The 12,542-nt window shown below is 43.0% G+C and overlaps 2 protein-coding genes across 2 annotated transcripts; one reads left to right on the forward strand and one right to left on the reverse strand.

Moving 5' to 3' along the window:
* Positions 1-523: 523 nt before the first annotated feature.
* Positions 524-1,906, reverse strand: LOC124411061 (protein transport protein Sec61 subunit beta). The gene is made up of 3 exons (XM_046889921.1): positions 1,561-1,906; positions 994-1,190; positions 524-740 (listed from the first exon to the last, which is right to left on the reverse strand). Exons 1-3 carry the CDS (start codon positions 1,561-1,563, stop codon positions 653-655), a joined length of 288 nt encoding a protein of 95 aa, XP_046745877.1. The 5' UTR covers positions 1,564-1,906; the 3' UTR covers positions 524-652.
* Positions 1,907-2,163: 257 nt separating this feature from the next.
* Positions 2,164-11,742, forward strand: LOC124411031 (tyrosine-protein phosphatase non-receptor type 23). The gene is made up of 15 exons (XM_046889864.1): positions 2,164-2,461; positions 2,682-2,884; positions 2,969-3,291; positions 3,385-3,497; positions 3,633-4,036; positions 4,114-4,455; positions 4,573-4,796; positions 4,905-5,125; positions 5,207-7,451; positions 8,085-8,617; positions 8,723-8,995; positions 10,125-10,309; positions 10,397-10,695; positions 10,774-10,929; positions 10,994-11,742. The coding sequence occupies exons 1-15, from the start codon at positions 2,375-2,377 to the stop codon at positions 11,122-11,124; spliced, it is 5,739 nt and encodes a 1,912-aa protein (XP_046745820.1). The 5' UTR covers positions 2,164-2,374; the 3' UTR covers positions 11,125-11,742.
* Positions 11,743-12,542: the final 800 nt, after the last annotated feature.

A 12,542-nucleotide genomic window follows, 5' to 3' on the forward strand; every position in this document is an offset into this window, starting at 1 on the left:
ATACATTTGACATTTATTACCACCGTTTTCATTTTACGTATAAAATAAATTAATCATCATTATCAATCGGTACAATTGAAACGAGAAAATCCAGCCAGTTACGAAACGATTAGTTCGTTCAATTATTCTTAATTTCCCATACATGGGGCGATCTTTATATTCATAATTGCGACGCATATTTTATTATTTGTATAATATTTTACATGGTATGTTGAATGGGGAAGCTGAAATTTTCTTGTGAAATCATTGGAATGAAATTTGAGACGGTATACAAATGCTCTCTCTATAATATCGTAGACGTTTGAGAGCCTAATACAATAATTTTTTTAAATTTTATTTCACACAGCATGCAAATGACGAGAATTGCAGCTGTGCATTACATGTGTAATAAATATTTCGCTTTAGTCACGTTCAACAATGGAAGTTTATATTGCATTCATACACTTGACGTCGTCCTTTGGACGAAACAGTTCTTGTTTTTTTAGTTTTTTTACGTGTGTGATTGAATTTGGATTTTTTTCTGGAAAAAGTGTTCTTCCTTGCTCCGTACATTATGATATAGGTAACGATTACTCGTGCACAAATCACATAGGGCATAGTTCATGTCTTATCTCGGTTTAATTTTTAAATTGCACGTCAATACTCAGGATAATTAGGAGCGAGTGTATTTTCCCCAAATATGGAGCATGAAAACAGATGCGATGAACAAAAGAGACATCACTAGGACAGGCACAGGTCCACTGAAAGCAAAAAAAAAAATTATTCTCACAAGTACATGACTATGCAATAATTCGAATCAGGGTGACAGTTGAACCAATGTTACTGAAAATCATAGCGTTAACAGAATCTAGCATAGACTAATATTCAGAAATTAAATAGTCATATTACTTGAGGTACCATTTCAAGAAATATCAACTAGATTTTCTGATTCCCCAATTTTTCCCTGGTTTGTACCAACCCTGATTGAATAAAATTCAAGTCTGCAAAGCTTACACTTTGATGCCAGGAGAATCATCGGTGTAAAACCTCCACATGCCACCAGAGCTTGTGCCGGTGTTACGATTCCTGGCTGAGGTAGCAGGAGCTGTTTTTCGCTGTCTGACCGTACCTCCACCACTGGCTCTGGGAGCGACTACTTTGCTGGGGGATCGTCCTCCTGCCCCAACAGATGTGGAACTTGGAGCTGCAGGCTGTGAACAGGTGTAATTTTGAGTATACAGAGGTACATTCAAACCGCACGGTAGGGAATCTGTTACAGGTCGTAATTTACACTTTTTCACCCACCACTTGGATAATCCGAACCACTCCTTACCCTTAAGTGAGCTATAAATCTGGTGAATATGTGAGAACTGAAAGATGGACCATATGTGTATAGCGTTATTAGGATTCAGAGTATTCCATTATCGGGTAAATGTTTGTGCCGTATATGGAAAAAATAAGAAGCAAAACTGACTACGATTGAATAAATTTCTAGCAATATGTACCGTTACCGGGAGCAAAGGAGCATCATACGATGAAAACGAGGTTAAAGTCAGAACTCGTGATGGTGAAATGACTTACCATTTTGGTTGATTTTGACTGTATCGAAGTTGATGTAAAGTCAAAGGTTCTTTTTAGTAAGACCCAGTGTACAGGCGCAGATGGATTCTTCAACGACGATTACAGACGAACTGCACCACGAACAGAATGCCTAACAGCGAGTGACGGGAACGAACGCCGCTGACACACTCTTCCGCACACTGCTCCACGTAAACTCGGGGAATCTGACCGAACGACGACACGTCACGATACGATACACGCGCCCCGGTGCATCATGGGAAGCGGGAAGCCACGTGATGAGCCTTACGAAAATGACAAAATCCCGGTTTGTTGAAATTCTGATTTCACCATTGTCACATGCGGTAAACTATTTTCCAGATGTAAGCAATGTGGAACCGAAAAGCAATTATTTATTTATTCAGAATTGCAGTGATATGGAATAATTTTTCAAAAAGTAAAGCTGTTTCTATAGAGATTCTTGATAATTAAAACTGCATTTGCGCAATCGGTTAGGTTGTTCTTCTTGTTCATTTTTTTACTTCATTTTTGTGACTGCGAAGCGCCATCTCTGTAATTTTGAAATCATTATTGTGTCTGCCATCTGCAGGGTATTTCACGATTTCGCCACGAGCGCCGAGGGCATTAGTTTCGCCCGTTGCCGTTATATTTCTGACAGATCTCCGACTGTCGTTATGCTTATGCGTATTTTCCACACTGATAAGGCTGCCACCGAAGAGAAAACACGCATAGATTGACAGTTGACATCTCTGATATCGTGTGAGTTAACGGTAGAGCGTTCCGTCGAGGCCACGGTACGAGCTAAGGACTCGCCAAAATGGAGGCGGTTCCTAGGCTGCCGATGATATCCTTCGAGCTGAAAGTCAGTCCCGAACCGAGTTCCTTTGGCCCGAAATTGAAGCAGGTACTTATGTTCTGCACGATACGTTGAAAATGTATTGCTCCACTGTCGCTCTTGCGTTCAATTATAATTCGACGTCTGTTGGTCCCGTTTGACAGTTTTTCCTGAATTTTCGCATGTTTGTTTTCCAATTTACAGGCCAAAAGACTAGTATACTTATTGCATGATTTAGGCATTTGTAAACTTCCTTTAACATCGATTACCGCTTTCTTTGTTCCCCCAGTACATACGTGATTTCTACAATGAGGATCCGGAGTCCTACAACAATGAGATCCACCAACTCGAATCTCTCAGGGCAACTGCTGTGCGGCCCCCGATTGATGTTACTGGTTGCAACCTACTCAAGAAGTACTACTGTCAGCTGCACTTCCTACAAAGTCGCTTCCCCATGGGCCATGATGGGGCAGCCGCCGTCACTTTCACATGGTAAATGCACCCCTAAATTGCGATTCCAGGGACAGTGATACTAAGATAGTCCCTTAAGTGACAAGAACAATTTGAAAATTTCAGGAAAGACACATATGCCAACATGGTCTACTCGCTGGCCAACATCAGATTTGAGATAATATCCATCTTGTACAATGTTGGGGCGGTGCACACTCAGCTCGGGGCCCAGACCGAACGGACTACTGCAGAGGGCATGAAAATGGCCTGCGCCCACTTTCAGTGCGCTGCGTGGGCCTTCGACCACTTGAAAAACACTTACCCTCAGCCACCTGGTGTTGACTTGGCCCCCGATCTCATGACCTTTATGCATCAGCTGTGCCTCGGTCAAGCCCAGGAATGCATACTGGAGAAAAGCATGCTAGACAATCGTAAAGCAACTATCGTTGGTACGACACTTTAGTTTTATTTCACTCGTTTCACCTCACAATTTGCAATCTACCATACTTATTCATATCTGCTTGATGCTTCTGATTCCACAGCTAAGGTAGCCACTCAAATAGTTGACTACTACAACTTGGCATTAAACACACTTGAGCAAGGAGGAAACGACGATGGCTGTGTCGCAGATACAGTCGGCAGTAAAATCTACAAGGTACAAATAATTGGAAACTTGTGCTCGCCAACTGATACTTCTTGAAATTAAATTAGGCATTTTGTTGTTGTGAAGTTTAAATCAATTTGTTGTCTTGACTAGCAATAATATTAATAATGCTTTATTACATCTCAGAGCTGGAAGCGGTACGTCCGTTTCAAGAAACTCTACTACCTGGCGGTGTCTCAACTGTACCAAGGCCAGTCGGCGGAGGAGCAGCAGAAGATGGGAGAGAGGGTGGCGTTCTACAATGCGTCACTGACAACACTGAACGAGGCTCGTGTTCTCTACACAAGTACAAAGGGAGGTGGCATAATGACGACTAATGAGGACAAAGAGGCGGTGGAGGACGCGCTTACATTCACCAATGATGTCATTGAGGGGAAACGAAAAGCGGCAAAAAACGAGAACGAATTTATTTACCACGAGGAGGTGCCGGAAAGGGATGCCCTGCCCTCAATAAAGGGCGCTTCTCTTGTCAGAGGAATTCCCTTCAGTGTTAGCGACTCTGAGGTTTCTGGTCCAGACATATTTGCCAGGTATGCTTTACAATATTTTTATATCGACAATAATCTAGTTCACTTCAATGAACTTCAGCAATTGTTTTAATTCGCAGATTAGTACCAATGAAGGTGCACGAAGCGAGTTCACTGTACTCAGAGGAGAAAGCAAAGGTCTTGCGATTAGTTGGAGCTAAGATAGAAGAACGAGATCAGCAGCTAGTCACGTACTTGGCATCCCTACGACTGGAAAACTTGAACCTTTGGGACCCTGACAACAAAGACTCCAACACTTTGGCTTTGCCCGAGGAGTTGGCTGAACGTTGCGCAGCCTTGAATGCAAAACCAACCGCTATTCAGGATTTGATTGATGCGATGGGGAAGCTCGCCGATACTTACCATGATGTTGAAGCCATGCTCAAGGACATAGACGAGATGTTAACTCATGAAAAAACTCGGTATGTAACAGCTGTTTGTGGTCAACTGTCTTTGTTGACTTAATGCTGCTCCACTGATGAAACTGTGTCGCTTTTCTTGAAGCTTAGGCTAATTTTACTATACTCCTACCATTGCAGAGAAACAGAGTATCAGGTGGTGCTTGGGAAGAGACCGCCATCCATAGTAGCAACGGATTTGACCCGAGAGGCCAACAAGTATCAAGAGGCTCATGCAAAGGCTTCAGAAAGCAATCAAGCCCTACACCGGGCGATGACTCTGCACGTCAATAACCTGCGAATTCTCGCCCAACCGCTGGCTGATCTGATGGCTCACATTCCTTCCCCGAAGACTCGATCTAGCGGTAAGACCTTTGCTACTTTACCGTTGGGAAATGTAATTTCAGCAAGTAGGTACTTCTACTCTGAGGGAGTTGTGTTCACAACTTGCAAAAAAATTTCTTTTCATGCAGGAAACGAAGCAGCAGAGAAGGAGGGTGACGCAATTGCCAGGGAACTGAAACGAATCCTGGGTAAAGTGGACGAAATGCGACGCCAAAGGAGTGAACTACACACACAACTTAGAGACTCGATAGCCCAAGACGACCTGACTCGACTCTTGGTCACTGCCAGCACAGAGCCAGGATCGCTGGATCGTTTGTTCGCAGAGCAGTTAAGCAAGCACAATAGACTGGTAAGTGCAGCCATCTGTAAGTTGAGAAACCCATCTAGAATCATTTTGGGGCAGATTCAATCCACAAAATTTGATTGATAGATCGGCCTGATAGAGCAGAACCTTGCTGCCCAAGACAACATCCTAACTGCCCTGACGGACGTCTATGCTCGAAGCGCGGACTCCCGCAAGGCCGTCGAGGAGGTTCTGAAGCGACGTGACGCGATGGTGAACTCATTGATCTCGTCCTACGATGCATACGAAGATCTGCTGGCCAAGTCGTCCAAGGGGCTAGAATTCTATAGAAAACTCGAGACGAACGTCTCAAAGCTGCTACAACGAGTCAAGAGCACATGCAAGGTACAGGAGGAGGAACGTGAGCAGATACTTGCACAGAATAGTAAAACCAGCTCAAAGGCGGTCGAGTTTGCCGTGTCAGACGAGCCCGCGCCGACCAGTGGGGGCCTCAAGCTGAAGGACTACCTCGCTTCCAGGCAGAAAGGTATCATCCCCGTGGCAGCGGCAGTGGCGGCGCCGACCTACCAAAATCCGCATTACGGTCCACAACATGCGATTCAATCGGGCTCGCCACAGCCGCTACCAGCTGTTCGGCCAGCGCCAGTGGGACAGGAAGGAAGCGACCCGACTTCAGCCAGTGTCTCGGATTCTAGTGATCCGGAAAGGGGATATCAATACCCCGTGGCTTACACCGACTATTACACAACCCAGCGGGGATCCAATGACTTGGCTCACGGCTACGGACACTATGCTGAATACGCCGTCGGCGGGTTGAACTCCAGCCTACCAAAGTCTGGTACTACTAACACAAACAGCACCTACCGCCAGGCTAATGGCTCAACCGATACAACAGAGGTCACCAGCTTCAACGGACAGTACAGTAATTACGAACAGTCGCGCTATCCCCAAAACAATCAGAGTCAATATCCATCTGCTGCCATGCAGCAGTTGCATTACAATCCAGCTGCTTACACCTCTTATCCAGGATACTCGTACTCTGAGCAGGGTTACCTGCCACAGAATTTAGTGACTCCGCCTCAGAGTGGTCAGCCTGCACACTCGGCTGCTGGGAATACTGACGCTGCTAAAGGAAATCCTCCGGGCATGTCAACGCTTGGTGACAATCGGCAGAACGTGGTACAAGCCGGACTGCCTCTTAGGGAGGATCAGCAGAATCTGAGTCAGGTCTCGAAAACCCAGCCGCAGCTCAGCCAAAGCCAGCAGATTGCTGGGCAGATACTCCAGTATGAGACACAGAACACCCAGCTGCAGCACAGCCTGCAGCAAATGTCTCAGCAGAATGTGCAAGTATCGCAGATACCAGCTGCTCAGATTCCATCCCACAGTCACCAGTCCTACGCACCTAATCAACAAATGACATCTCAGTATCAAGCCGCCATACCAGGCCTGCAGCAACCCGTTTCTCAATCTCAACCTCAACAGATCTCTTCTCAATCTCACAACATCCCTCCGCCCAGCCAAGAAAGTACGCAGTCGTCGACTGGCATTCCGGCCCAGTATTCGCAGCCCCAATACTCCAACAGCACATACACAAATCCATATCCACCAGGTGTGCACCAGAATCAACAGGGCTATTCAAACTCCACTTCATCCCAGCATCAGCAGATTCAGTCACAGTTGCAATCGCATCATGGACAGTCTCGAGTCCAGGTTCAACCTGGCAACGAGGTACAAGGGCAAAACACGCACGTCACTCAGAGTTATTCCAATAGCCAACCGAGCTACGAAGGCTATCAGAATCCTTACGGTGCGACGGGATATCTGACACAAACTACGCAGAATTCGACCATACCACTAGGCTATGTAGCAGAGGGCTACGCTAACCATTCCGAGATGATACAGAGCCACACCAAATCGTACTCCACTTCACAGAGTTGTTATCCTCAAAGTTATCCTTACTCCTCTCTCCAGGGCAGTCAGATTCCTGGACAAATGCAGTACCAAGGCTACTCGCAGAGTTATGAGAACACCTACAATGCACCTCTGCAAACAGATTCGTACAAGGGTCATCCTGGCTACACTTATGACCCGATGACCGGGGGCTATCAGTATAGTTCCGGGTACCAAAATTCGCAGATTGCGCAGCCTGAGGTAAGCAGTATTGTTGAAAGCAGCGGTGGCTCGATACTTCAGCAGCACCAGGCGTCTAGCAATTATGCGCCGCAAGATGCCAACACGCAGTATACTATTGCCAGTAATAATAATGGCACCAATCACACACCATCATCTCAGTACAATCAGCAGTCCTACCAGACACCGAATTACAATCAAGCCTACTATACACCACCGTACGGCCATCAGGGACAAGGTGAGCTGGCATATTTTATCTCTAACATGTCTCCAAAATCCAAGAGTTATTATTGCGATGTATTATTATGGACAAATTAATTGAAAAAAATCGTCAGAGTCGAAGGAATAATTTATTTGTAATAAATTACCCATATAAGCATATATTTACTCTTACAAAAATTATATGTTTTCGGAGTCACTGAATCGTAATTTCAATTTGACGTCAGATTTTAAAAATTCAAGATAGCAGATCCCATATGGCAGACGAAAATTTCAAATTTTATCACATCTAGACAAAAAATTGTGTTCAGGGATTTCTTGGGTTGTTCATTGAATTGTTGAATTCAATTCCGACGATTCGACTTCAGATTCACAATCATCGACCCTAAAAACCTCAGTTCAAATTAAAAAGTTTTATCCGCAATTTTGGATCTGCCCTTTTGATATCCTTCAATACTGCATTTTCGAAATCTTACTTCAGATTTGTAATCAGCGTTTCTAAAAACCCTAGGAAACCATATTGTTATAAAAGTTGACTCAGCACAATAATGTATGACCCAAGGGGTAAAACACAACTTACAAAGAAACAGCGTGGCCGTGCCTTTGATTTTTTTCTGGTTTTCCATTCAGTATCATAATGTTTTTTTCACAGAAAGCAGTAGTTCTGAGATAAACCAGAATGGACGAACGCAGACGTACATGCAAGCGACGAATAACGCGACGAACACGACAACGAGTCCATCGGTGGAGGAGAAGAAAATAGAGATAAATTCGGACAAGCCGAAGTCCAACATAGATTTGTTGGCAGACCTCGAATTCAGCATAAATCACGTCCCTCTGGTTCCTGAAGTGAACCCTGCGAGTAAACCAGATGGTAAAAGCAACACCACAGATGGTGAGAAGGTGTTGAAACCTTTACCGAAGGCTAGTGATGAGGTGCCCACCAAACCGGAACCGGAGATCGAGATAAAGAGCGAAGAAAAAATGGAAAATCTGCAGATCGTTTGGGACACCTGGTACAATGATGTTCAACCCAAAAAAGACCCGCTCGGAGATCCGCAGACATTGCAAAAGTTTGCCTATGATGTTGAGAAGTATGAAAAATTTATGGATAGCCTGCTGACGAAGACGCTAAGCGGTGCAACGACATTGGACATTAAATGGAAAGAAGTTCGGGACTTTCAGGTGCGCGTGCGGCCCTCTTTCCTCTGATTGTTTTATTCTCAAATTGCCGATTTGCGATTTATCTACATTGACGTGAGTAATATTCAAATGGTGATTGTGTTTTAGGAACGAGAGGAACAAAAACAGTCCACGCTTGTTGCGCTCGCTCACGCTGCCGAGAACAGGTCCCTGGGGTCTGTTCCTTACGATTCATCGAGAGTCCATCTCTGCGCTGAGGATTCTTATGTCAACGCGTCTCACGTCAAAGACATAACGCCATGCATACCGGTTGCTTTCATCATTGCGCAAGCACCGACTACTGACACAATGATAAACTTTTGGACGATGATCTGGGAACAGGAATGCGAAGTTATCGCTTGCCTGGCATCAAATTTGCAGGTTCATAATTAATTAATACATACTTGATTTGATAGTGTTTTCTAGTACAGTCCTACCTCCCAATAAGAAACCCGGCAATAAGAAATTTTCCCCAGTTTCTCACTCGAGCGCTTCCCCCACTCTGACTTGAACTCCGAGCTCGAGAATTTTGTGCGCGGAACCTCTGGTTAAGAAACCAGCCTGGGAGAGATTATTTGGGTAAAATAGAGTGAACATTGTAGTGTAAGTTGATGTATGCATGCGTGCTTGAGTATGTGTGTGTACGTGTGTGCGAATGTAACACAAAATCTACAAGTTTATTAGAAAGTTTTTGTATTCATTAAAAAACATACATACGTGTGTTGACAAGATTTCATATAAAATAAAAACAAAGATAAGGGCGTTTAAAGATTTTCATGTAAAAATGCCTTTGCAGCGACAATCAGAAAGCCACGGGAATAATTCGGCGTGGAGTTCATTTGTTTCGGAAACTTTTTTCAATGTTTTGGTATGGCTTGTTTTGGCGGCATTATTTATTATCTCGTCATTAGATCTCTATTTGCTGAGAACACTTTAATTTAGGCCTTATTTGACACATAGTTCTCCAGATTTTAGGGTTTTACATTTCCAAAATTTTCTTCTTTTTCTCAAACGTATATCGATTACGTTTGGCCACAGCCAGCTCTTTGTTTAAATTATCACCTTGTGGTGCAGATTCTGTAATATTTTTTTCGACTTGTGTACTATGGTCTGATCTCTTACGCTTTTTTACAGTTTCGGTCATTTTATGACAGTTAATAGTAATTCAGATACAGTAGTACACAATAATATTGAATAGTATATTAACGTGAAACAAAAATTCGATAAATAAATGTCCATGCGCAGTCGAAAACGTTTTTGCATGGGCGATGTGAATACAACTAAGTTGGAACTCGTTCGAGTGTATTTCTTGTTGAGAGGATCGCACGTGGAAAAGAGTGAGAGAGACAGACAGAGGTAGGGAACGCAGAGCGCTTGCATGGTGGGGGTATGCGATATATAGGAAAAACTCTTCTCCTTGGAGGCTTTTGGTTTCTTATGTGGAGGTCAGACTATATTTATACCCACGTAAGATATTTTATGTATAACGACAATCTTCTTTTACGTGCAGCTGAACAACGAAATTTACTGGCCTACAGCAAAGGGAGAAGACTTGATCGTTGGGAATTTCATATTGTCACTGGAGAGCAGCATAGACCACACGACTTACGTCCAAAGAATAATATCATTGAAATACACAGAGAAGAAAACTTCACGTATCGTGGTGCACATGCAATTCAGCATGTGGCCGGTCAAGTGAGTATTTTTCAATGGCAGATGATTGATGCCACTTCGGTATCGGCTTTAAGCATTCACTGAACAACAAAAATTACCCTATTTCAGCGGTTATCCAAGCAGTCCTGGACCTTTACTGACATTTTCGAACGATACGCTTTCGGAACAGGCCCTCAGACGATCTCGTAGGCCAATCGTGGTACACTGCGTCGACGGCGGTACACTGAGCGGATTATTCTTGCTGGCGGTAGCTTCTGTGTGTAACGTGCGAGCTGGACGCGGACTCGTCGATGCAGGTCTTGTATTTTCGACCCTAGTCAGATTTCGGAAATCCCTCGTCGATCAGGACTCCCTGTTGTTTGCGTATCGTACGATTTTGTACCACGCTCAAGACACCCTTATGAAACGTGAGTGCTCTGGTCCCTAGTTTCATTTTCCAGTAGGAAAACTCTTTCTTCATGGTAATATAACGTAATTGCCCACAGGTGGAATTTTGTCCTCGTCACGGTCAACCTTTGAGTGCTTCGATGGAAACAAATCAAGGAAGGGAAGAAGCAAGATACAGCAGCGGCATCCTTCGGATGACTTTCTTCACAACCTGGCAGCCGGCATGCTGCGCACCTCGCAAGATTTTGTCACAGGTATTATTCTCTTTTCAGTTACACTGTACGTACTTATTAAACCTTTTTCATTTTGCCGTTTCAGGTGGCTCGAAGAGCTCTTTGTCTGACAGTTTGTCGTCGACTACATCTGTCGAGACTCGCGAAAAATCCGAGGAAGTTAAACCCGTGGATCCTCTGAGTCAGCTAGACCCTATGTGGTCGATTAGGAAATAAGGAACGGATGGATTGTTTGATTGAAATGTCTTCTTGTTTGGCAATTATATTCGAAATGATTTTTGCCATAGAAGAGACCGACTTGATGATTTATTTCAAAGAGATTATTTCATTAAACGTATGTGTGCACGATATAAAGAATCAGTATAAATTTCTAATTTATATGAAGTTGATGATATACATTGTACAGTTAGAATTTGTACAAAATATTAATTGACCAGTTACTCTGTTGGATTATATTTTTAATCCAGAATGATGCTATCATTTTACAATCAGATTTATAAATGTATATATCAATATAATATTTACTAGGACTGTGCGGATTCCAGAATTTTTGGGGAAAAAAGTTCGGTTTCGAGACGGGTTTGTATCGGACCGAGTTTTTTGCCGAAATCTTCAAAAAAACAAAAATTTTTCAGAAACCCGAAACGTAATTAACTTAACTTACCTAATATTTATAATATTGGACAAATATTGAATACTAATAGTAAATAGTATATATCTAAATGACATAAATATTTTCAGTAAAAAGTACATCATCTTTCATTGGGAGATCCGAGAATCCCGAAAATTTTGACGAAACTCATATTTTCGGGAATCCCGGCATTTTCATGAATCCCGATGTTTTCAGGGATCCCGAGATTTTCGAAAACTTGACCCGAAACAAATATATTTTTCTCGACCCGACCTGACCCGCCTGGAGAAATTTTGGTACCCGCACTGCCCTTACAGCCCTAATATTTACTATAATAGACACACAGGCATATGCATTTCCTTACTCAACAAAGGTAGTATACGGAGAGGGAGTTCTTCAGGGTTATTACCAGATACGATATTTCCAACCCTAGCCGTAGACTTGTTGAACCTTGTAATTTCGGTATGTAGTGTTGGGTTATTCTATTATTATTAGTATTATTTACAATCCAATCCTCTAGACCAATCAACACGCATACTTGACTGAATTATTATTATGTGAATTATATGACGTATGTATGTAATCACACACTACGCAAATAAATCCTACTAGAATAATTAAAATTATAAAAATTACTAAATTTGCAACAGTATTATATATAGTTACCGTAGCTAATCAGTTTGAATTTGGTTAAAACAGTATCAGTAAAAAATTATAGAACAATGTGATTTCTCTACGAAGTTCTTAGCTTTTTCAAATTTAATTCGCAATTTTTAAGGAAGCTGGCCGGCGCGGTGATACGCTTTTTCTCAAGCAACACCTTTTACGAATTTACCTTTAGATTACCAGCGACATCAATCAATGACCGTACGCCTGGCCACAGGCAACATCACCGCGTCACTATATATCAGTAGGCAACATTGACTTTTTGACAGCGCTCCTATCCACAGGTAATCTGCAAATTTATTTTTTTATCTCTCTGCCAGATGGCGACTCAATCGTT

The sequence above is a fragment of the Diprion similis genome, chromosome 10 (genome assembly GCF_021155765.1).
Source record: "Diprion similis isolate iyDipSimi1 chromosome 10, iyDipSimi1.1, whole genome shotgun sequence".
NCBI lineage: Eukaryota > Metazoa > Arthropoda > Insecta > Hymenoptera > Diprionidae > Diprion > Diprion similis.

Bases quoted from the DNA above. Each gene is read 5' to 3' on its own strand.
- LOC124411061 (XM_046889921.1), bottom strand. The intron at 741-993 runs GTAAGCTTTGCA...TTTTGCTTTCAG, and splicing joins GATTCTCCTGGCATCAAAGT to TGGACCTGTGCCTGTCCTAG.
- LOC124411031 (XM_046889864.1), top strand. From the start codon at position 2,375: ATGGAGGCGGTTCCTAGGCTGCCGATGATATCCTTCGAGCTGAAAGTC. The intron at 3,292-3,384 runs GTACGACACTTT...CTGATTCCACAG, and splicing joins TCGTAAAGCAACTATCGTTG to CTAAGGTAGCCACTCAAATA. The intron at 4,456-4,572 runs GTATGTAACAGC...CTACCATTGCAG, and splicing joins TTAACTCATGAAAAAACTCG to AGAAACAGAGTATCAGGTGG.